General features: G+C 40.8%; 1 protein-coding gene across 4 annotated transcripts in view; it reads left to right on the top strand.

Moving 5' to 3' along the window:
- LOC122189528 (sodium channel protein type 5 subunit alpha-like) overlaps nt 1-26,224 on the top strand; it is a 206,878-nt gene that overhangs the window by 82,041 nt on the left and 98,613 nt on the right. For all 4 annotated transcript variants that reach the window (XM_042888790.1, XM_042888786.1, XM_042888788.1 and 1 more), the window contains exons 9-12: nt 6,942-7,083; nt 8,394-8,591; nt 12,429-12,611; nt 24,475-24,607. In XM_042888790.1, coding sequence (XP_042744724.1) covers nt 6,942-7,083; nt 8,394-8,591; nt 12,429-12,611; nt 24,475-24,607 — 656 coding nt within the window. The remainder of the gene's footprint in view (nt 1-6,941; nt 7,084-8,393; nt 8,592-12,428; nt 12,612-24,474; nt 24,608-26,224) is intronic.

Here is a 26,224-nt window from a genome sequence, read left to right as displayed (position 1 = left end):
GTTTCTAAAGAGTCACTGGAATAAAACTTTGTTTCCTTTTGTGTTGTGGCATTTTACTAAGGTAATTAATGCCAACGCATAAAGTTGTATTAGATGCCTGTTTTCACATTCAGCATGAATACTGCAATACTGTTATGGTAGGTTCTCCACGCCAGCATGCTGTCAGCATCCCCATTACAGCATGTACAGTGGTGCAGTGCTTTGATCTCTCTGAGCTGTAATAACATTCCTTTGCCTTTATGCATCCTCCATGGGGTGATTTAAAGCCCCTTGCGGAGGCTTATCACAACCCTGAAGGGTGGAGAAGAAATACACACCATACCAAGGAGCACTGCTGCTATCTGATGCTTCTTTTACTTCCCCCAGCTCTACCTTGTCTTGCACAAACCAGTGCTGCAGCTCTTGCTCAGCCTTGGAGCCTGGAACAGCATACGTGTCTGCCAGAATAACACGTCCAACAGCCTGATCTTCCATAGCTCTCAGTCCCCCAGTACAAGCAAATGTACCCAGCAACACAACCCCAGCTGTGCTGGAAATTGAGGAACTGCAGCAGAGAATAGTGCACCCAGTTGGTTCTTTTCTTCTGTTGCTGGCAATGAGGTCTGCTGCAGCTCACAGTTGCCTGAATTTAAGTAAACCTGTGTTATTATTATCGTTATTATTATAATTATTTGCTGTCTTAAGGTCCCAGGTTCAGGCTGTGTTTTATTGGCTGCTGAAAAAATGCAGTGAGAAAATGTCCCTTGCCACAGAGGGTTTGCATTTCAGAGTCACAAACCATGAATGGGTTGGGATGAAGATGATGCTCACACAGTGCCTTCACTGTATGTACCCCTGGGCAGAGACAAGAATGGGGAAGGTGGCAACAAATAGCTGTCTGTAGGTGACCTCTGCATAAGGAACTTTGTCAGGTAGGGTGCAGTCTGGCAGTGTGTGTTTGGTTTGCTGCATGAATGGATCCATCCCAATGAATGAGCTTTGGTGTGTGCCTGTTGGGACCAGTGTCCTTGTAATGCTCATCCAGTTCAGTCTGATTGGGTATAGCTGGCTGAAAAGGCTGGAGATTTTGCTGCACTGAAGAAAGGATAAAGTTCTCAAATGTGATTTCTTCCACTGCTGCCAAGGTGAGAATATTTTATGAAGAATGAAATGCATTGTTTAGACTGCCAAAGCTAATAGCCTAATTACACCTCAGTTTAGTAAGCAGTATTAATGAACTTATTACAAACCTTCTGGTTGTGCAGTGCATTTTCCATGACTTTAACTAGATTCTGATGTGGATCATGTAGACTTTTCCATTTACTCTTTATTGGTTACAGTGATGTCAGAATTAGGATGTATATATTATACTTGAGTATAAGAAATAGCAGTAAGCAAGAATGTCACCTGAGGGATGCTGCAGGAAACATAGGGAATAATTATATGTATTATACAGCCTTAAGGGCAAAATTAACAGTCCCCCACTCCTAGGGACCAGTTGTGAATCTGGAAGACCGTATTGCTGGTTAGACAGCAGTAGTAGGAATTAAATCCAAATCCTCTCAATTCTTAAGGATAGGTATTATTGCCTCTTAGTCAAAGCTTTAATAAGCTCATCAACCACATGAGAGAAGACCAACTGTGGGCTACCATCATCATAAAGCAGTCATTTGTCATTGTGTTTTTGGTGATGAATTATTACCCTCCATTTTGATTGATGGGTTGGGCAGAAAATCCAGTGTCTGACCACTGGCCTGGTTGAGAATAAATGATAGTTTGCTTTCCCTGTTGTAACATAAAGTCTAAAAAAACCCATCTTGGAACAGTGTGAATACTATCTTTGGTTGAAACCCCATCATGATGACCAGGCACTCTGCTGGTATTAGACGTGTCCAAGATATCAGCTGTAAACCTTTCAGCTTGTTTTCTGCATTCTTAGGCTTAAGTTGTGACTGAAGCAGGGCCACTTAGGAGCCATTAACATCATACATTCCTTGTTTATTTGTTTATTTTTATGGCTTTATTTATTCCATTTGATGCATGTCTGTGGAATGCACACTGTTGCTTCTTTTGTAAGCAATTAAGTGTGGCAGACCATAGTGAGCTTTTGCAACCTACTCCAGATAAAGGGGCAGACCTGACTGTGCTGCTGATGTGCGTGACTTGAGCAGTGGTTTGTTGCTAACTCCTGGCAACACATGGACAACACTCCCCGTATCTGCAGGGTCTGAATGTTACAACCCAGCACGTGGTTGTTTTACAAATCTTTTATTGCACAACCTTATTGGCCACTGCAGTCTGAATCAGCAGGTTCCTTGGCTTGCTGAGATTAAACTCTTGAGCCAGAACATTTTGTAATTATGCCCCTCAGCTACAACTATCTGGCATTCCCAATCTGTGTTATTTAAAACAAAGCTGTTTCTTTTATTCTTTAATTTCCTGTGCTGCTGCCAGCTTACAGTGGTGATTACAGCCTGATGGATGGGTAGGTAGACTGATGCTTTTAACTTTTCCAAATCAATGACACTAATTTTTACTGTGATTAATTGAACAGTATCCTAGGAGGCTCCTGTGCAGGATGTTGTATTTATGTATTTTGTTGTTGCTGCCCATCCTTGTGAATCAGAGGAGAGTGCAATCCTCTGTAATGCTTCCCTGAGGTAAAAGAAGCTAAAGAGCTTGAAAAAAAAAAATCTGGAGGGGACAACTATTATAGAGCTAAGACACTTCAGCAAAATCTTGAGACTCCTTACAAAAATCCTCAGAGGAAATGGTGTCAGTTGCAGAATAATACTCTCATGTGAAAGCCTTCCACCTAAGGTTCTGTTGAGTATTTTTCTGGGAAGCAGCATTTCCTTTCCTTCTCAGAGTTTTTCAGAGCACCCACAACCCACAGGCTATCACTTCTGTAGGCTACAAAAGAGGATGAGGAAGTGTAAGGAGCTGATATATAAGAGATTTTTGTCTCGAGCATCTAGCCTCTGTTAAGAGGGATGTGAGCTAATGTTAATAGCATTCTTTGAGCTAGAGTTCAGGTTTTCTGTGCTGAAGGTAGCTCATCGTACACCTGTGTATATTATATAGGTTTCTCTGAAAGCAGTGCCTCCTATTTATGTCCACAGAAATGACAACAGATACAAAGAGCACAATAAAGCTGTTTGATAGAAAAAAATGCTCAGCTACAAAATGCTATTTTTCAACATAGTCACTGCCATTCACTATGTATTTTCAGCAGATGAACTGCATGCCATGCTCATAAAAATGTGCACCAATGGAGGTGACACTGTTTCACAGCTGCTATGATGACATAGTTGCTAGGAAAATGTTGCTCATACAGTCCATTTTTCATTAGCCTGGACTGATGGAAATCAGAAGGCACCAAAACCAGATTATATGGTGAGTGTAGCAGGACAAGTTCAGGCAAGGCTAGCAATATGCTCCATGGTCTTCAAACTGGCCTGGAGCCTGGTGTTATCATGTTGCCTGAGGAAGATTGTCTTCTTCTCTGGCCTGACTTTGGAAGTTTGAGCCTTTGGCTTAGTCAACAATCATCACGGTCAGAGTTGATGGTCAAGTTCCAGGAAAGCCAGTAGGACCGCCCCTTTTCCGTCCCAAAGGACAGTGCACATCGCTTTACCCCAAGGGCTGCATCTTGAACTTTACCTTCAATGGAAATTCATGTTGCCACTCCATGAACTGCCATTTTGACTCTGTCTCATAGCGGTGATATTATGTCACCAGTAACGATTGCTATCCAGCAAACCATCACCTTCAGCCTCATATTGACTCAGCAGGTCCTAACAAACTTCCATATGGTGTTCTTTCTGTTCTTGTGTTAGCATTCAAGGGACCCACTTGCTGCAAACTTTGCAATATTCCAACGTTGCCATCATTGTTTCCGACTCATTGAGGCCAATATTCCGCTTGATATACATTCCCTGGTCATAATCCATTGTGCTGATTGAGATGCTCTTAATTTCCTGGTGTGATAACTGTGCTTCACTGTCTGGAATGTGGTCAATGTTGCCACTGCTGAGATGCACCACCCAGGAATACTGTTGGGAAGGTTCACCTTTTACTGGCAATACCAGTATCTACCTCTGATGTTGTGGGCCATCATCATAAAATAGAAGGCATTACTATCAGAGAAGCCCTTGTATTGGAGTTCTGTGTACACCCACTATGAAACCACACTCATCTTTTTGCTCTAGCAATCTATTGCTTCGTGGAAGTTACTTTTGAGATACATAAAAGTAGAACAAAACATGGAAAGACGGTAACAGTGTTATAAAAAAGTTATATAAAAAATTAGTCTGAGGAGATGTTGCTCACTTGCATAGTCAGAAGAATTGCATATCCATTTCTTAGGTTTTTCAAGCAATTTCAACAAATAGCCTTCTTCTTCAAAATGAAGTTTTCCCAATCAGAAACATTGGCAGTAAACCTGACAGTGGCTTTACAACCTCTGATCTCATGGTGATGAGAGCTTTGCATGCCATGGATAAACATGTAATACTCTCAGTATTCCCTTCTTTTTAGGCACCGATCTCTCATCAGAAGTGGGAAAGTCTGAGGAAATTAACCAGAAATTCTCTCAGGAAATTAATGACAACATTTCTATTTTGCTTAAGATGTGACCAAATTATCCTCACTTAAAATTAATTTCCAGCCTGCTGCCCAACCTATGCTTAGGTTCACCATTAAAGAAATCACCTATTGAGTTTCTCAGAGCTGCACTCCGATGTTTCGGCTATTAGTAGTAATATTAAAATAAGAGCAGTGAGAGCAGATCACTGGATCTTCCTGATATCAGCTTTTCATGCAGGACTAAGGAAAGAGACACTCAAGGTCAGGCTGGATGGGTCTCTGACATCTGATGGAGCTGTAGGTGCCCCTGTTCATTGGAGGGAGTTGGACCAGATGGCCTTTAAGGATCCCTTCCAACTCAAACAATTCTGTGATTCCGTGAAAGTTTGTCCACCTCTGTAAATAATAACTCAGTTTCCAGGCAAGCAGAGCGTGTCAATAAATTTATTTTCATTGCAAAGGGAAAGAGCCTTAACAAGAATTTTCATGTCCTGCCTGGGCATGATGTTTTAGTGCATGCAAGCAGAAAGGGTTTTCTTCTCTGGAACCCAGAACATCTATTTCTTAGAGCTCTTGAACGGTGTCAGCAGCATGTCACAGGCACTGTAGGCCGTCTGCAGCAGCAGATCTGAGGCAGAAATCTCATGTCTCTGTGGCAAAGTGACAGCAGATGCTGCCTCTGGGAGGGAGGAGATTTAGTGAAAATGTTGCCTGAATAAAGGACATGGTTATACAAGAGGAATTCAGCGTGCCTTTGCATATTTTAGGGGAGGGGGGGAAGCCCAAATTTCTGCATTTTCTTCTTTTCTAAGAAATGTTACTTCATTGAATTTTTATTCAAATGTGGCTCTGATCAGGGAACAATAGGAAGTAGGAAAACTCTAGAAGGAAGCATTTCTAGGCAGAGAAATTGAGATGCATTTTCCTTCTTCTTTCTTTGTGAGATACAGTTAGCATTGTCTAAATTCTCAGCTGATAAAAACTAAGTTGGCTCTACCTGAGACGACAGAATCACTTCATACTTTAACTTGTATTACACTTAATTTACTAAGCATCAACTGTTCATTGCTTTTTTGAAGATCACTGCAAATATGGCTTTGCAGACATTTTGCAGTGCCTCTACACTCCTTTTTCAGTGTTCAAAGCAGACTTATTTGAAAATTTATGCTTGACTAATGATATTAAACTAAGCTTCTTAAAATGTTCTTGAATGTGTTATGTCGGTGGCTGACACCACAGATTTGTATAACTTCAGAACCTCTAGCAGTGTATCCTCAGCTCAACATGCAGTGCTGGATTCTTACCATGTACTGCAGAGATTTAGCTTGTATCAGTATAAAACTTACATATATGTAAATTTATCCTTGATCTTCCTGTTGATGCACAGCCTGCTTTCTAATGAATCATTTTGTCTATATGTGTCTCATTTGAAAATGACTTTTCATTATTTACATTATTGCTTTGCCTCGTGCTGTGTGGCAGTATTAGGAAGTTTGCGAAGTCGCTTCTGGTGTGAGGGTGTGTGGGGTCTTTTGACTAAATGTTTCTTGCCATACAGCTGGAAAAGGAGGCTCAGTGATCTGGGATCTCTGCCGCCTTGTGCTATTTAATTTGATGAGGTGCAGTTTGGTACTTAGTACCACTGCTGGACCTAAAGCAGAGAGCGTTCTTATTCAGTTCTGGCATCAGGGGCTAGAAAATCACTTATAGAGTCTTAAAGTTTAATGAGAGCCACTGTAAGTCATGGTATCTGCTTGCCATTTAATACGTGGATCTGCAATATTTTCCTGGTCAAAACAACAAAAAAAAAAGTCATGACCCCATACTAAACCAATGTTGGAACAAAAGGTTGGGTTTCTTAGACTGAAGATTTAGTCCTTGCAGGGGGTGAGTGTGAGGTCAGGTAATCAATCAGGAAGGAGCTCAGATGGCAGATGCTGATGATGTGCAGCCAGTGTCAGACAACAAAACCAGAAAAGGAGTTTCACCATCACAGTGTTAGCCAGAACTGTAACAGGAGACACCAAGTTTATGATTTTTAATTAGGATTAAGTGGTAGGAGAAATTACATTGAGTACCAAAGTCCTGCCTCATTTCTGTCTATTCCAAATAGCAGAGTGGCAGGTAATCATTCGCCATTTCAGCTCTAGCTGTGATTATAATTTCCCAGTTTCCCCTTTCAAAGGAAAAATAAGATTACAAAGATCCTTGGTACTGTGAAGTTAGCATATATTGTTGTGTTTTCACTCAGTAGAATTTACCTTGGAGCATCTGTGCATTTAAGCAAGAACATTCAATATTGTCCCTTGAAATCTATTTTTCCATACTGAAGCCAACTATGTGACATTTCATGTATTGTCTCTCCTGTTTTGCAGCACCTGCCCTGAGGGATACATATGTCTGAAGGCCGGGGAGAATCCTGACCATGGTTACACAAGCTTTGATACTTTTGGCTGGGCCTTTCTCTCTCTGTTCCGTCTTATGACTCAAGATTATTGGGAACGCCTCTACCAACAGGTATGAATGTGTTCTATTACTTTTTTAAATAGAAAATAAACACAACATTTTTTTATAGTTACATATCTAATAATTTAAGGCAAGAAAGAATTCCTAGTTATTAAGTAAACTGTTCCTGGTGTGTTCTGGACAAGGACCATCAATCATTACAATTAATTTCCTTACTTAGAAGCGTTGATCGTATGAGAATGCATTAGACTGGCTGCTTGGGGGAGAGGGCAGAATTGGAGTTAAGAGCAGAACGCTTTGAATTTACCTGAATTTCAGAAAAAGTTCCCTGTTTAAAAAAAAGACACCACATCACTGCTTAATGATGTTTGTGGCTGATGTAGCACGGACCAGTCTTCTGAATCCAGTTCAACAACAAGCAAATAAGCAAACAGAAATGCACTGTGTACTTGGCGTATCTATTTTTTCAAGGCATAGCAATGAACACAAATTTATTAGACAGTGAAGCTACCTGGTACCTCTTGGCAAGCCTTTCATGGCAAACACCTAAGATCCAGCTCAACCCACCATGCTAAACTCTCTTTATGCCTATGATTCTCGTGAAGAACTGGACAGTACAGTCAAAGCACCCAGGGTGCTTAACACAAGGCAGATCTCTAAACAATGCTTAAGTGAATTACACCCCAAAAGTACCTTTTTTCTCTCCATCAACTGCAAAAGGACCTTCATTGTTGATATCTGAACAGAAATAAGGTGAATCCCTCTTGGAAAGTTGGAAAGTTCCTATGGAGCAGACAACAGTAGGCTAAGCTGTGTGAGCTATTGCAGGGTATATATATATATATATCTATATATATATATAGCATATATATATTGCATATATATTGCATATATATATTGCAGGGTATATATATATATATATATACAAAAATGTATTTGTTCTCTAAGAAAACATTCAGAAATGCTTGGTAAAACATTCTCCTTTTGAAAATGAGTCCTAGTGCAAAGCACACAGTTTTTGACTACAGTATGAAAACTTACTGTTGAGAAGGTTATTTTGGTTAATGATGTCATCATTTGTCACAGAACTGATTCTGACTGGGAGTCACTGACCCTGGAGGCATTCAAGGAATGTTTAGACATTGTGCTGAGGGGCATGGTTTAGACAGAACTATTGGTGATAGGCAGCTGGTTGGACTGGATCTTGAAAGTCTTTTCCTTGGTGATTCTATGATTCCATGATGAACAAAAGCTGAATTAAATTATATTTTAAATCTATGTTTAAAAAAGAATCAAAGTATCTTTTTTTTTTTTTTTCCTTTCAAAATACTGTCTTAGTGATTTTACCTTTATACTTTTAGACTCTCAGATCTGCTGGGAAGATCTACATGCTCTTTTTTATGCTGGTCATCTTTCTGGGCTCGTTTTATCTGGTCAATCTGATTCTGGCTGTGGTGGCCATGGCATATGAAGAGCAGAACCAAGCCACCATTGCTGAAACAGAAGAAAAGGAAAGAAAGTTTCGGGAAGCCATGGAGATGTTAAAGAAAGAGCAGGAGGTAGGTAAACTGTATGATGTGATTGTCCTTGGGTAACTTTAAGATGGTACCTCGGGTAACTTTAAGATGGTACCTCAAGATTCAAATTCTCTTTAATTCAGAATAAGAGTCTGTTTGAAAGCATCTTAATGTTTATTGTCCTGGTCAGAGTTAGTTTCTGAAAGAAAAATGATGATTCTTCCTGCTCCGAGTGAGGCCATTTAGTGTTTACACATCCAGAGCTGTATTGGTGTAACAGCAACTATGTGTGCCAGCAGAGGAATTTACATTCGTTGACATACACAACGTATTCATGATGATATAACTACATCTGCATTCAAGAACTGAACATGTATTTTGGTAGCTCAGCCATAGCTCCAGCTGAACCTCCTTCCACCTCGTCTTCAGCCCACACTCATTTTCACAGTTTCGTTTACACTGCTGTGAATATCCAGTTGTCTGATAATGGAGACATATGACTTCGTAACTGAACAAGTGAACAGACGGATCTTGAGGTTAAACTTTGCATATTTTGTAAAGGACATAAATGGATTAATGCTGTGTTGCAGTTTCCAGAGAAACAGGGAGGCCAAAATGTGGCCGTAGCGACGTAGCCTTAATAACACCAATTAATTTGCCTGTGGTTTGTATGGGGTTGAAAGCCTTTATTAAACAGTTGAAGAGAACGTTTTAGGTGCTGTGATCAGGAAGACAATAAGAAAATTAGTCTGAAATAACATGCAGCAGTGTAGTTGAGAGAAATAAATCCTCAGTACACAATATAAACTAATATACATAATTTGCTTTTGGGTACGTGTGGCTTCAGGGCCTAATACAAAGCCCATTTAAATCCTTGGAAAGAAAATAGAAAATGTAATTCATTCTTTACAAAGTGCTAGTAGAGGCTTATGCATGGTTTATGTCCTTTTAAAGATCCATTTTGATGGTTTAAGTAATAGGTAAAAGCAATTTAGTCCGTATATGTACAGAGCAACTTTATGCCATAACCTTAGGGAGCAAACTGAACTCCAGCTTGTACCTGTTTTATGTAGATTTTCATGTCTTTTGACTCCAGCTGAGCTCTTCTTAATAACATTCAGCTTTGGTAGCCCCACTTATAATTAAACATATTTAAGCATTTCCTTTTGAAGTCTTTGATTTTAGTTAAACCTGTATGTACGTACACAGAAAAGGAACATTAAAGCCTGAAAGTCAGTATGTGTCAAAATGAAGGCTTCTCATACAAACCTAAATTGTTTCCATTTTTCTGTATGATTTACAGCATGGTCTTTTCGTTAACCAGCCAACTCTCATTTTTCCTGTGTCTAGTTCAGTACAGAGAGTTGGCAGTGTGTGACTCAAGTTCTTGAGTTTCTCCTCGTTTGCTCTGTAGCCTTAGGCCAGCTTAAGATTTCCAGATTTGGGCTTTCAAAGACTGCTTCAAAACCCAAATGACTAACATCCTCTGAGGTTTTTCAGTTCCTCCTGTCACCGCTCAGACTCTGCATGCTTCAAAACTACTCATTAATATTTGCGGTCCTCCTGGAGAATTATCTCTTTTTTGTGGAGAAGCAGCTGGAATACAGAGGATGGGATCCAATGTGTTCACTTGTTTGGGTTTTCTGAATGCCCAGAAGCTGTCACCTACAGCTTTGTACCTGCAAAATGAAGTTGCCCGTAACTACATGTTAAGTTTGGTTATTCTGCCAATCAGCCCCCAACATGTCAAACTGAGCATCCTGAAGAAGATGCTCAGCAAAGTGATTTGAGTGGTTTGCTATGCCATGTAGCTTTTAGATGTCCTTTGCTCCAGTCAGAACTACTCAGTTTTAATTTTGCTCTTCAGGTCCTTATTTCAAGTTCTTGGTTTTGGCTTGCTCACCATACCACTAGATCTCACCTTAAGTTCTATCTTGTGCATAAATGCCATGTCAGGGCTCATCTGGGCTATGCTATTCTCCCATCCTTCAGCCACCACCTGTCTTTGCAGGACATGTGTGCTCCGCATGTTCTTCCCTGCCCTGGGTGTTAGCAAAGGTTTGCAGTACAGGGGGGACAGGACGCTCAGCTCAGCCACTGGAAGCCAATCAGGAAGAGCAGATAGGCAGGATGTGGGCACATCCTCCCTGCCCTGAGAAACAACTTGGTCCAAATCCTCTTTCAACAACTGATGTAGAGCAGAAAACGATTTCAGCCCAAGCAATAGGTAAGAAATTGCTAGGAAACTGAAATTAGCTTCTTTTTCAGTAAGAGTACAGTGAGCTTAATAGCACAACCTACAATATTTTCTAGATCAATGCAGTATGATGGCAATCTGAAAGGAAAACTGAAACTCTTTAGACCAGCTTTGACATTGCTCAGTGTAAAGAGAACATAGATATAACTGATAGACCTGGTTGGGGACCATCCGTCAATTTACACAACTGGTCTAACACATTCCTAAACCTGAATTTAACACCAGAAGACTTGCTGAATCTTTATGAAGAGAAAGAACTTCAGTACAGCAATTAAATCAATTGATTTAAAAAAAAAATATTTAACAAAATACAACAGCCTAGACTGATGTCTGAGCCCTCCTCCCTGCTCTAAGCAGCTTGCTCATGAAAGATATTTCCCATGGGAATTAAGTTTTGTTGTGCTCTCAGCTTGATAGAGCTACCGCTACTCCTTGAAATACATGATTGATTCTTTACACGACTGTTAAGTGCCTTCACTTTCCTTGGACTGATGCCTGTGGGAGGAAGGGAGTATTTTGCTGTGGAGAGCTGATTGCCTGTTTGATTCTAGTGGCTTGCAGACAATAGCACTGAGGATTTATCTGTTCCTCCTGTTCTGGGGAACCTGAAGAGGATTTTTATTTTTTTATATTTCACTCATTTTATATACTCCATCTGGGGCTTTGAGAATGGGCCTGTCTGCAGGTCACTGATGTGACTCCTACTGGGACACTGCACCTCCACACCTGACCTCACACTCTGTGCAGAGCTGGCATCCTTGGGGATGGGGATCCAGTGAGCTGGCGTGGGCAGTGCCTTCCTCTCTGCTGGTATCGATTCTTCCTCCTGCTCATTTGCTTTCAAGGCTCTTGCTTTGTGTGCTCAGGCTTTTGCAGTCGGCTTTTGCTGGGTTCCTAGTGGTTGGTCTGTTATCAGGTGGCTCCTGCCATGATCCCACCAGATAGCAAGCACAGCACTGAAGCACACGGCATAACAAAGTCCACCTTATCTCCAGTTAAGCCCATGGTTTTCTCCTTGAATCTCTCATCACAGCTGCCTGTGCTGCTGCTTGGGATAAGTGTTTACAAAGACGTGCCAGCTGAATTGCCTGCTGCTCCTAGCATCTCTCCATGACTGCAGAGAAAAGCACAGCCACCAGCTTGGCTCCTGTCATGCTCAGCCTCCTGGTTTAAGGGGCTGCAGTCATGGGGGATGTTGATCTTGTGGTGTCTTGACCCCAATCTTTTAGCCACCAATAGAAGTGCTACTCCAGAAGGAGTGTGTGCCCACAAGCTGGTTCTCTTGTGAAGTGTTAAGATTTATTGCTACATAAATCAGATGATTTTATTAAGCCATTCCTATTTTCCATCACAGGATATGAATGGTAGACCTGCATGTGTGCATCCATACTAGGAACTTGGCTCATTTGCTTATTTTCCTCATGACTAAATAGTGAGGTTAGAAACGGGTTAAGAACAGTTCCAGCCACATGAGGTAGTTTTGTCATTAATGACCTCTTCAAAATTTTAATTGATTTCCTGTACAAACTTAAAATGTAGAACGAAAAATGAGTAATCACTTACGCTCACTGGGATCCAACAGTCAAATAATAATTTTTGCACCTTTGCATCTTCTCTTTTAGGCACTAGCTGCTAAAGGGATTGACTCGATGTCACTTAGCTCCCTGGAAATGTCACCTTTAGCATCCAAAAATGCCAAGGAAAGAAGAAACAGGCGAAAGAAAAAGAAATCTTTGGGGGCAGAAGAGTATGGGGAAGACCAGAGGAATTCCAAGAGTGAATACGATGACGGTCAGAGGAGAATGGTAAGCCATGGTCTGAAACATCACTTCTTTCTCACTGCACTTGCTGGGTAGGCCAAGCTCTGAATATGCAATTAAAGCTGAAACTTCCAGATGGAGAAAAGAGTCAATATTTAATGTGACGACTGACCTGGAGATACTGTGTGTTAGATCTGTGAAAGGAAACATGTTAGTACTTTCTTTTCAAAATGAATTTAAAATGCTCACTAAGCATTCTTGTGAACCTGTGAACCTATTTTGTCTCTCTTTTTTTTTTTTTTATTTTTTTTTTTTTTTTTTTCTGCTTCAGGATCCCCTCACAGCCTGATTTATTTTCTTACTCTAATTCCATTCATCTGATTATATCTGTCCATTCCCTATTAGAGTCAAAATATTCTGAGAAAAAAAAACCTGCAAAGCTTAAAAAGAAAAGAGAGGAGCAGAAAAGGAGGAAATGTGCCTCTGAGGGCATTTTTAATGACATATAAAGATGATATTAACATTTTTCTATTCCTTTGCTAGTTGCCTCCAAGTCAAAACTTTGTGGCACTTGTTTCTTCTTTACATTGCAGGAACAAAAATAGAGCAAGACTGTTGTTAAATATGGTTTTATATAAACAATACTGACATGCATGAATATGAATCTGCACATGCTGTGTGTATCAAATGATGGTAAATAGCTTCAGATAATTTGTTTCTGCTTAACTAAGGGCAAAGTTAAAATCAGTGCTTTTTATTTTTGTTTGTTTGTTTTCTGAATAGCCATGTAATGGGCTAAGTCTTTTCCTATTTTGTTGTCAGTGAATTTAGGGGTACTTGGCAGCCATAAAAAGCTGATAGAAAACAAGTAAGTGATTTAAGTAAATGTGACCAATTGCAGACTCCCAAGCTTATCAGATTGATGCAGAGCTGTATTTCTGTAAATAACATACTTTTTAAAATCTTAACTGTTTTTGTTTTCGCCTCATTGGTTGAGTGAGTTGTGTTACAAATTATACCTTTGTGAAAGCCAGAGTTGCTGTCTAGCTTCATTCTGGATGGATTTCAAGATTTTACATACCAGAATGATCATGGTTTGCAGTCGTATATTGCAGCATGTTCCTTAAATTTATATTTCTTGTTTTCACTTTTTGCCCATGGATGTCATGGGAAACATGGGAGACACATTTCAAAGCTTATAGTAAATCTTCTCTGCAAGGCAGTGTCTGGCATGGTTGGAGGGAGTAAGGCTGAGTCATCATTCAGATGCAATCTGAGCAGCTGGAAGTGTGTTGCCATCAGAAATCAGTCTCAATGACTGTGTCATGGAAACCCAGGCATGGATATTTATTTTTTTTACCAGTTAAAGTTTGGTAGCAATCCAAATGGGTTGTTTTTAGTTAGAAGGAGCCTGGTTTTTGTACGCTTCCGTGTACCAGTGTCACAAAATAGCATCATTACATAATCCAGTGGTGTGAGCTACAGCAGAAAAAAGAAATAATGCTCATTTGGCTTTGCTGGTTTGTGGAGATCTGACCTCTCTTCATATACACTTGGCTCATGAGAAAGTTCTGAAGAAGCTGAAAATTCTGTGCAGGCTGTAAAATCAAAAGTATGTTCTGCCTAAATGCTCTTACTCCATTAATTTCCTCTTCACAGTGTGAGGGAAGGGGACAGACTTGAACTCCTTATGCATTTTCTGAACATCCTTTTCACTCTGTCAGGGTTTACATGTGTTTAGTGCTTGGCTACGTCTTACTGGTGCTCTGTCAGAGCTGCATTCTCACCAGCAGACATCGGAGTGGATCATCAAGGCTAGCATTTAGGTGTAAAGGAGACTGCTGTGTAAAGAGGTTGCCTACCCCTCAAGGCAGCTATGTGTGTTGGGATAATCATTCTACAAACCAATAAATCATATTCCTCTTCGTGCTCTTCTTTTTTTTTTTTTTTTTATCACCTTCTTCCGCCGTATTCTGCTTCTTCTTCTCCCCTCTTCTTCTCATTTCTTCCCACAGTTCATTTCCTGCCCTATTTCTTTATCTCTTGTTCTCCCACTGCAACGTTCCTTCCCCAGCTGTTACGAAGATGTGTGATAAATGCGGTGAACTGGAGCTGGATCCCCTTCCCTGCTCCTGTCTTCCACTCCTTGTGCTGCCTTCCCAGGTCCTTTGGCACTGACCATATGGGGAGGGAGTAGAAGCAAAGGAAGCATCACGCTACCAAGCGAATGCCACCTTGGCCCTTCCTAATTCAGTACATCTTTAACTACTGAGTGTTAGACAGATACTTAATGGCTAGGACTGATTTTTCAACCTCTTAACTTTGCAAAGGTTGAATACATGTAATTAAATCTCTCTCTGAATCACCTGATTTAAAATGGAACTTATTATTCTCCCCAGACCTTCCTCGCTCCTCAAAACATGTTGCAAAATGTTGTTTCTCTTTCCCCTTTTTCCTTTCTGGGGGTTTCTAGACTCTCCTTGGCATTAGTTATGGTCCCAGTGCAAACTTGGTGAAGCGCAGAACCAGCCACGGAAGCATATTCAGTTTCCGACTCCGTGGTAGAGACACTGGCTCCGAAACAGATTTTGCCGATGATGAGATCAGCACTGCTGGGGAAAATGAAAGCCACCGGGGCTCTCTCTTAATTCCAAGATCTGGGAGACGTCCGAGCATTCAAAGTCAAGTGAGCCATAGTTCTCACCCTACTACTCCCAGCTACACCCAGACGGGCAAAAGGAACAGCTCAGTGGATTGCAATGGTGTGGTTTCCCTGATAGGAGGAGGCACCGGGGCACTCAACCCAGACCCTACTTCTCCTGCAGGGTTACTGCTCCCCCCAATTATTATGGAAAAACCTGGGACAGGCGATCTGGTGAGTACTTTATAACTTTTGTATGTGATTCATGCTCTCGTTTCCTTCTGAATGTTGTTGGAGTTTGCTGTAATTTATTTACACAGTATGCAATCTGCAGTGAGAAACTTCCCACCATTCTAGGCAGGGTGGGAATGCAACAGGCTAACTCACATAGTGACATGCATCTGGTGCCACATAAGTTCACAACTTCAGGTGAGACTTGCCCTTCAGAGCTGACTGGAAGAAACAGGAGTTGGACTCGATGGTCCTTATGGGTCCCTTCCAATTCGGGATATTCTGTGATGCTATGAAAGGACTAAATACTGGGATTCATACACCTTTTCTTGAAGGGATATTTTTCAAGTTGGTTCCTTTGCCACTTACATATCTGACATTGTATATTTGAGAAAAATAATGTTTTTAAAATGATTCTGTATTCAACCTCATCATCTTGAGACTGCGTTTTCTCCCTCTGTTTTTTATCTGTATGCATCTAACTTCAGCTCTTCTGTATAGCTGCTTGTGGAGGGCTGTTCTTACTGTCCACAAGTAGTTCCCAGAAATTTCTAGCATCCAGTTAGGACAGGTGAGCAGACGATCAGAAGATTTCCAGAATCTTTGTTGCAAAGCACCATTGTTGCAAAATATTTCTTAAGGCTGGAAGTAAAACTATTAAGACTGATATGTTAAGATGTGAGAATGAATTCACTTGGAAAACCATAGGATGGTGTTTTGAAAATAGCTTCTTCACAGGTGGGGCAATGATGACCGGTTGTCATATGACTGATACGGTGGGAATTTATCTCTTTTAATGTAGATCTCTACATTGGAGCTCATCTTAACAATCCTTAAAGCAATAGAAGTCTAGTCACTATGTGAGCGTGGGCAGGATTTATTTCACCTTAGAGATCTGAAATGCATTGGAATAATCTCTGTCCCTAAAAGCGTCTCTGTTCTTTGAAAACAATAAGAGCCCAGGGTGAAAAACTTCATATCACAAAGGTCTTAAGTAAGGTGAGATGAAACCCACAGAGTAACCACATATCAAAAATGGATTACACTGAGAGGGTGAAAAGCAAGTGATGTTCTAATGTGCATTAGGCAAGGTATTTCCTGAAAAGAAAGGCAAATGAGATAGATCCCAGCTGCGGTGTCAGATTATCAGTAAATTGAGAAGTAGCTTTCTTTTCTCTGTAGAGAAGGTGGCTCCTTCCCTTTCAAGCATTGGTCTGAATATTTTCCTCACCTATCTGAGCACTCCATGTAGCCCTTTAAATAGACTGTCATACTATAAATGCAAGGGGCTGTTCTGTGTGTGAGAAGCTGTGAGAAACATGGTGATATGAGAATGATTTGCTTTGTTGACAATACTGGGGCCATTTCTGCTTTTTCAGATGTTCACAGTCATATAGGACTTCGGTACTCCCATTTGACTCTTTGCAAGCAAGAGAGATCAGTCCTGAGAGCAATCTCTAGGCTACAGAGCAGTAGACAGGCTGAAGATGGGGGGCTTTTATTGGGATTATGTTTGCAGCATAACGAGCTGCATGTTAAAGAAACTGTGGAAGAAGGAGTTTGTGCATCTTTTAAAAAATATATATGCATTACATACAGGGGTAGGGGCTTAAGTAGATGAGCAGTGGATGTCCCCTTCTCTCTGTAAGACAAGCAGCTCTGCAGCCTGCTGAGGCTCTCGCAGCTGTCAGAAAGCTCAACAAACCATGTGAGCGCTCAAGCTCTTACAGCAAAAAATGGTATTTTACAGGATTGGGCCCTGAGGTGGCAGGGAGACTTCGAGCTCTGCTGGCGTTTCTTTTCGTTTGCCAGCTTCCTGCCTTTTGAAAATGGATGTTGAAAATGAAATGGCCTGAGTGTGCAAGCTCACTAAGCAGTTCCCTGGTCGTCTAGGAAATAACACCCAGACACTATAGTAACAGATGCTTGGTCAGTGATGCAATGTGAAGGATGTTGTGTCTCCTGCAAAACTGGTTTGGTATCTAATCTAGCCAGAAAATGTGAGCTGGAGTTAAAAGCTAATTGGAAAGAAGCCCACTGCTGTACAAATGCATTTGCTACAGAAACCATGAGAGTTGGGCACATATGTGCAGCTGCAGCTGTGGGGTACAGGCAGAAGGAAAGAGCAAATCGAAAACCTCGGTGTGTTCAGAGATAACACCTCTAGGGCTCTGTGTTGGATTATTTTTGCTATTTTCTTGTTAAAATTTTTGAAGTTAAGTTTGTTCCTGCTTAGTAGTTCTGGCTTCTTTTTATTTTCTCTTGGGGGAGCTAGAAGGAAGATGTTACAGGGTGAAGATGAAGTTAGCTCATTAACCCTACCAGCCCCACTGCTGTTATTTGTTACATATGAATGTAAACCCATGGGAAGAAAGGACCCACTTCTACAATTTTAGCCTGTTCATTCTTAGCATCTTTCAGCCTGGAATTTACCCCAGGCAATGCAGTTGGGACTGCAATGATCAGTTTTCCTGCCTTTATGCCAGCCAAGGGCTGCTTGCCAGTGGTACTGGCTGTGGTGGCAACTGATGTGACATGACAACATCCACACTGCTCATACCAGATTTTGGGAGAAGTTACACTGAGAAGTTGTGGCTGTCCCATCTCTGGAGATGTTGAGGGCCAGGCTGGATGGACAACTTGATCTAGTGACTGATGTAGTGATGGGCAGCTCTGTCTGTGGCAGGGAGGCTGGAACTAGATGATCTTTGAGATCCCAACCAACCCAAGCCATTCTATGATTCTCTGATTCTATGTGAATCAAATATGATTTTTAAATGCTCTTCATTTTATGCTGGTCCTGGTTCTTGGCATGAGAAGTTGTGAGTCTGCTTCTATGAGAAACTAACCATGTTCTTACATTTTCTGTCTCCTTCATTCCTAAATGCACCTACTGAATCAGGAGGAAATTCAGCTAATCTCAGTGGATGGTGCTTAGACCATTCAGTCCAGTTATGTGGAGTAGTTTGAATGTTCAACTGTCTTTCTGGTCATGGAAGACATGGTCCATGCAGAATGGCATCCATCCAGTAGAGATTCTGGGGAGCAGTCCTTGCCGGCTCCTAGGGTTGTGCTGCAATGTTCAAATTAGAAAGGTCATATGAAGAGTAAAGAAGTGTAATGTAAAAGTATGATCTGCAGACACTCTCCAAAAGCTCTGGGCCAAGCAGCCTGCCTGGATGTGAAGAGCAAGAGGCTCATGTTGGAGGTTTGCAGGGTTCTGGTGGTAGGAAATATGTGCAAAGTCCAAATTATTCTCCTGGAGATCCCCATGATCCTCAGAGCACTGAATCAGGACTGGCTCTGATTTCCCACCAGCTTTCTTGAAATGGTGCAGCTGCTGATTTCAGCAGGCTTAGCCTGGCATAAATAGGCTGAAAGCTGCACCTGGTTTTAAGTCCTTTTTTTTTTTTTTTTTTCTTGCTTTGAGACTGATACATTTTGAAAATAATTCTTCCTTTATTGCTGATAACAATTGTTGGGCTGGAGGTTTGAACTTTTTTTGTTCTTAGAGAAAGTCTGAATGTTATTTAAGCAACTTCAGGGCACAGTGAAGGCTAAAGTTTCCATGTGCCTATCTAGAATTTATTTGTAGTTGTGTATTACTCTGTTGTGCTTCGGTGTGTGTAGATTAGAATAGCACCTCCCTTCACAAGATGCTGATCCATTTGGACAGAATTGGATTAAATTAGTGAGCTGTTATTGGGAGCTCAGTTTATCCATGGGATCTGATGAAGATAAGTAAAGCACCTGTGACTTTTTGAAGGCTAAAAACTACAGAGGACACCATCAACTCATCAGAAGCAGAGCAGGACCACCCAAAACATGATTTTGGAATAGGCAGCAAGGGAAAGGTTGGGGCTACCTGAGATCTCCCAACCTTTGCTGACTTTCCTCTTCATCACAGTTTTTGTTCTCCTTCAGTAAAATAAAAATCCAGGAATTGATTCTTGATGGAGGGAAAACTGCTGGGGTAAGTAAGCCCTGAGTAAAGGCAAGGCAGTTTGTTGAGGTGCCAAACTGAGGATTTAGGAGCTTATCTTCAGACTGAATTTTTGTTTTTTAACACAAAAAGAAGAGACCTTGGCTTTTCTTATTTCTAAGCAGAAAACTGTTTTGCTTACCACATGGGTTTCAGTTTTTTTGTTGACCTTAAATCCCCCCCAAGGTAGAATTTCTTATCTTTTTTTTTTTTTTTTTCCCCTCCTTGCCTTTGCCCCAGGACTGTGGAAAAGGCAGTGTTAGCAGTTTTTGTTCAGAAAAAGGTCAACACAATAAGTCATCCAAGCACTGACACCAAGAAGTCATACAGCTGGAAGCTCGCTGGCTGTCCACTGGGGCTGCTGTCATCATGGCTCCAGTTTCTGTTCACTTGAAACTTTACTTTAGCACATCCCACAATAAGACCACACCTGTGGTAAATTGTTCAGATTTAACACAAATATTGCAAGCTTCTCCAAGTTACTGTGCATCTCTTTAAATAATCAAGTATTCACGAAATTAAATGCCTTTATTCTTAAGGCTGTGTGCTATTATGATCACCACCAATCTCATTAAATATATATATTTTTGTGCCTTTTTGGGTCCATTGCTCACTGTGTGCCCTGTCCACCTCTTTTATGCTTGAAAAGATTTTTACTGTACAAGGAAAATTAAAGCTGTCCCAGTTCCCAAATGTGATCTTTAAAATGCTGCCACATACAAGCCCATCTTTGCGTAGTGATTTTGACATAGCTCAGAACAGTGGATGCTCAGAATAAAATAATTCTGCAGTGTTATGCATCCTCATTTACATGTAAATTACTGAATAGCATATTTGTCCCTATAGAATTTAGCTAATCCAAAGGAGAAACATTTGCAGTCAATCAAGGAGCAACACAAATAATCTTGTCTTGACAGAGATGCCTGTATTTAACTCTATTGTGATTTCTCATCCGGACTCCATGGAGACTCCCTGCATAACTATAGAGACCCTTGTTATTTTTGCTTTATTTGCATAGACATTTAGGTACCATGACCTATTGTGCCTGTGTATACTCCCTATATGATGCTAACAGCTTTTATACTGCTGTGCTTATCCAGTTCCTGGAACTGCTTTGTACCTCAGACTGCAAAAATTTCCAGTTCCTTGTGTGAGGATTAGCTATCTCACTTCTAAGACAAGTAATAAAACTTGCTCGTGGATCTGTTCTTAACAAAGAACAAAAGCTCATGAACTTCCCTAAGTAACTTTGGTAATTTTGAAGAACTCATCTGCATGGAAACTTTCTTTTCTAGAAAATATACTTCATTCAAAATTGCAAGCTCATCAAATGTGCCCATTGTCCCTCATCCTGTCACTGGGCACCACTGAAAAGAGCCCCATCCATTTGACTCCTGCCCATTAGAAATTTATAAGCGTTCTTTTCTCCAGATGGAACAGCCCCAGGTCTCTCAGCCTTTCGTCATCAGGGAAATGCTCCATGCCTTCATCATCTTTGTGGCCCTACACTGGACTCCCTCCAGCACTCCAGTTCCCTGTCTTTCTTGAATTGAGGAGCCCATAAATGGACACAGTACTCCAGATGTGACCTCACCACAGCATTACCTCTTGCCCTGCTGGTCACACTCTCTGTAATGCACCACAGGGGCAAAGAGCTGGCTCGTGGCCAACCTGTTGTTCACCAGGAGACTCAGGACCTTCCTCCACAGTGCTCTTTTTCAGCAAGTCAAGCTCTAAACCTGTACTGATGCATGTGGTTATTCCTCCCCAGGTGTAGTACTCTACACTTGCCCCTGTTGAACCTCATCAGGTTCCTCTCCACTCAACTCATCAGAGTTCAGCCTGGACTCTTCACATATCCTGGTTTAGCTGAATCCTAAAATAAGAGGAATGAATCTGAATGTTTTCTCTCTAGCTCTGTACTGCTACAGTGAATACTCTTTGCACCTGTGAAAAAAGGTGGCTTGCAGATAAAGGCCATCAGCCCATGAATTTTGCAAAAACAGTTCTGCACGCATCAGTGGGAATATTATCTTACTTGACAGACAAAAAAACAAAAACTTCTGGGGTTGAGGTTGTATAAAGAAGTGCTATAGGTATATACTAAATTCTCGGTCAGAAGAGATGGGAAGATGTTGCAGATTTAGAAGAGTTAGATGATCCAGTGGAATTTGAGGATTTCTTGTGCTTCCTTCTGTAGACAGAGGGAACTGGCAGAAGAGTTGCTTTGTCTTTGACAATTTCAGTTGCTTTTCTTTGTTTTGCCTTTTTAAAGCTTATTCTCCCTCTTTTTTCTTTTTCTCTTTTTTCTTTTTCTCTTTTTCTTTTTCTTTTTCTTTTTCCTTTTCCTTTTCCTTTTCCTTTTCCTTTTCCTTTTCCTTTTCCTTTTCCTTTTCCTTTTCCTTTTCTTTTTCTTTTTCTTCTTCTTCTTTTTCCTTTTCTTTTTCTTTTTCCTTTTCTTTTTCCTCCCTTCAGTTTATTCTACTTGAAAATATGTTTCCCTTGTGGTGCTTTATTTTCCTTGTTATTTTTTTCAGCCCTACATATGTAGGCTTCTCCAGAAGTAATGCCTCCTATTAATTTTCATGGAAATGACAACTGATACAAAGAGCACAATAATACTACTTGATAGACCAAATTCTCAACAAAACACTGTTTTTTGAACAGTCACCACTATTAGCCAATTTGTGCATGTGATTTAGCTGACTGTGACTCTTCATTTCATGGTGTGACAACTGTGCATGGCTGTCTGGAACTTGGCTTGTCTTTTACACTGCTCTTGCCACTGCCACCTCACTGTTTGGTCTTTATAAACATTCATCAAGCATGAATAAATATCAGTGCAGGGGTGCAGTTTCTTCCACATGAAGGAATTCAGTGACACACCTTTGCTTCATACCCACTTCCATATCAGGTGCCATTCTGTCAGATTGACCCTCTGCTGCCATCTGTCCAATGGTAACAAAATGTAACGGAATATAGGTGAGAAGGTTGAACCTCTACCACCATCCCACTGACATCTGCCTCTGGTGTCATGGGCCAACATAATAAAATAGGAGGCATTATTTTCAGAGCAACCCTTGTACTTCCTGAGTTCTCTAAATTGGTGTGAAAGTTTGTGCAATTTGGTAAATGCTCTCTTCATTATTGAAACATTTGTTGCTTGTTTATTTTACATTTTTGAGGTGGAGGAAATAAAGTGAACTAATGCATTTGAATCGTCATTCTTGATTTCCCCAGGCTCTAAACCAAGCATGGAGCAATTTATTGTTCTGTTACACTCAAGTGGGATTCTTTTTGAATAGATTCTGATTACACCTCTGCTTTGGGTGCAACTGCATCAGTAACTCAATGGGCCATGATACAACTGTTTTAACAAGAGAGCATTTTAGAAAAAAGAAAGCCATTTTGAAGCTTTAGTACTTTTCTGACTTAGCTATTGTTTTAAGTGATTGCTTTCAACATTATTCTCCTTGCAGGAATTGGTATTTTTATCTGCAATTCTTTAAAGTGACCCGCTAACCATATCCCAGATGACTATTTTCAGTGTCAAAAAGTGGCTGAGCGTCCTTGTCCTTTGCAACCATCTCACAAAGAAGAGATCACAATCCAGAAAGACAGCTCAGAGAACATCAGTGCTCTTTTCCCCCCGCTGTCACAAAATTGCCTATCTTGAAGACCAGTTTTGTTGGTGGAAACCCAGCCATAGGTAGCAGAGCCAGGGAGCTTTTGCCTATAGTGTGTCTTGATTAAGTGCTACTTGAGGCACTTGGGGCCATTTCAGATCCAAAGAATCTGAGAAGATCCAGAAGATTAAATCAGGTTCCCATAGCTCATTTAGATACGTAGGGGCAAAAGCATCTACTCCAACGTCTGTGTAAAGCAGGGGCTTTCATCTTAGGGATTTCTTCACCTTTCACATTTTCTTGAGCTGTATTTTGGGAACCATTGGGACCCATCTATCTACAGTGCATCTCTTCTGCCTGTATTCAGTGTCTGACAGCCTTGTATGCTTGGAGGAGCAAGACAGAGCTTTTAAAACATTAATTTGAGAATTTATCTTTACTTGGTGGTCTGTCGGAGAGGACAGAATTGAACTTGGCTTTCCCAGATCCTACAACCCAAATATCCTTTCTCTTTTCTCTGGCAGAGCTAGGGGAGTAGATCAAGTAGGAGTTGTCTCTGCATAATGTAGGAACTCATAATAATGAAAGTCTTATCATCTTGCTCTTGTGAGCTGAAAATATTAAGTATTAAATACAGTGTGCCTACAGTTGTGCTGTGTTTCTTATTGACTTCAGAAACCTAAGCCTTCAAAAAGCATAAAACTAATTTAAAATCAAATGTTAAATAAAATTTGGCAGTTCTGTTTATCTTCTGGTATTGGAGTTGTTTGTGGGTTGTTTTCTTTTTTAAGCTTTTTCTTGATAACAAGGGACCAAAATAGTTAGGTTTTTTTTTGGGGGGGGGGAGGGAGGTGGGAAAGGAATCAGAAATTCTCCCCTAATTACAGAGCTTCCGAATCCATGACACCAGAGATCACCAGAATGACAGTATGTTCCTCAGATCTGGCAGTGTTTCAGACCAGGAAAAACCATGTACTGAGGAGCAAGTTGGCTTGGCACAGTATCAGAGCCCTGTAATGGAGCTGTTACCAACGCTCCTTTTTCCTGTTCTAGCAGTATAATTAAACAGTTAACACATTTCAGAAATAATGGTATAATTAATGTAATTAAGCAGGGCCTCTTTCACTAGAAACGAGGGTAGTAAAGCAGCGCTGCTGTTTCTCTGATGTGAGAAATGCCCCTTTATTTTCATCTGCATCTTTCACCTGTTTACACAGAGGTAAAGAGCATGGCCAAGTTTTTAAAGCTGCTCAAAGTGCCATTTTCAAAAGCTGTACCGCAGCAGCACACGTTTAATTGGGAAACTGGTGAGCCCTGGTCTTAGAAAAAAAGACTGCTTAGACGATTTGGAAAACCCTGCCCCAAATCTGCCTTGCGTTTTTTTTGCCCTGGTTTTACTCAGCTGACCTGGTGTGTTCATTTCAACAGACCTCTCCCTCAGATGAAGCCAGCAAGAAGCAGCTTTTAATGCCCCATCGCCCGTCGGTGGACCACTCAGATGAACCCCTCCAGAGACAGAGGGCAGTGAGTGCTGTCAGCATCATCACCAGTGCCCTGGAAGGTAAGTCATGTCTTTGTCTCCCTGCCCAAAGCCAAGTGTGTCTTGGCTGGCAGGAAGAAAGTAGCAAGTAAAACCTGAAGGTTAAACCCTTTTGTTTTTGAGAGAAAATATTGCAGAAATATTACAACCCTATAATATGAGCAATGCCTTAACAGAAGGCTGTGTAATCTTACCATAGACTTGTAAACATCCTGACAAAATGCTGGTATTATAATCAGGGTTGGATCTGCTAACATTTTGTTTACCCTCAGCCTCTGATGCACAGAGGGCTAACCAAGATGAAGTGTAGCAGAGCACAAGACTATGCATACATTTACAAGTATTACACCATCATAGAATGGTTTGGGTTGGAAGAGACCTCAAAGCCCATCCAGTTTCACCCCCTGCCATGGACAAGGAACCTCCCACCAGCCCAGACTGCATACAAACCCATCCAGCCTGGCCTTGAGCACCTCCAGGGATGGGGCATCCACAGCTCTCTGGGCAGTGCCAGTGCCTGATTTCCCTCTGAGTAAAGAATTTCTTCCTAACATCTAATCTAAATCTAACCTAACTCATAGCAATACACTGCTTTTCTAGGAAAGGGTTTCTTACATCTCCTTGTGTCTTCTGTGTTGTAAATTGAAACTGAATAGGAGGTAATGAGTAGGAGTATAGAATAATGTTTGTCAGGAAGTCAGAGTGGAACACAGGAAGTTTTGGATTCTCTTGGAGACTTATTCTTTGTGTTACTGATGAATAGGAAGGTAAAGCAAGACTAGATGACTTGTCTGGGAGATGTCTCATAGGAAGGGACCAAATCTGCCTCTTTGGAGACAATGCCCAGTTACAGCCACAAAGCCCATCTTCTTCCTCAGCTTTTTACAACCTTCTGTGGTTATGGTCAGCAAGACTGTGGTCAGAACAGATAAGCATATATTTAAGCTCATAAGGATTTATATTCTTAATAGGTGCATAATCACGTCAGTACATGCCAGTATTCAGTATGACCTGGAAAGGTTTTTTGTTTTGTTTTGTTTTCATTTGGTGTTTTTTTTGCAGTTGACAATGTGAAGAATGTGTAAAAGATCTAGGCTGGACTTCTTGCACATTCATTTAATGACACTTTCTATTATTTCTAATATTTTATGTCTGAAATGGTTCTTGTCAAGTTTAGCACACCTCAGAGGATGTATATTTTTATCCTCATACAGCAGAAATCCTTAACAAAGTTTTCCTAACCCCCAAAATTTGATCAGTCATAGAAATCATTCAGTACTTCTTAACAAGAGGAACATCACATCAGAAGAAAAAGTTTCACAGGCTTTAAGGTATAGTAATAGCTCTGTGTTTGGCTTGGAACAGCCGGACCAGAAATCCCTTCCCCCTTTTGTTGCTTGATTTCTGTTCTTGACTCTTGGGAAAGCCATTGCTTCTCTTTTGTCCCCAGACATTGCAAAGCCTTGCAGTCAAGGAGAGACCTACTTTTTGTTTGTTTGTTTAAAAATAAGAGGGAAAATGCCTCCAATTTTACTTTTTCCTTTTACAGGTGTCTTTCAAAAAATGTTCAGTATGTTGTAATTTTCAAAGATTAGAAAAGATGTGAGTTTTTAAATGGTTTAAACTATTTTAATGCCA

Source organism: Lagopus leucura, unplaced genomic scaffold, assembly GCF_019238085.1.
Source record: "Lagopus leucura isolate 7727_CA_CO unplaced genomic scaffold, USGS_WTPT01 Super-Scaffold_100157, whole genome shotgun sequence".
NCBI lineage: Eukaryota > Metazoa > Chordata > Aves > Galliformes > Phasianidae > Lagopus > Lagopus leucura.
Note: the sequence above shows the minus strand (reverse complement) of the source record. Positions and strands in the feature narration are given on the sequence as shown.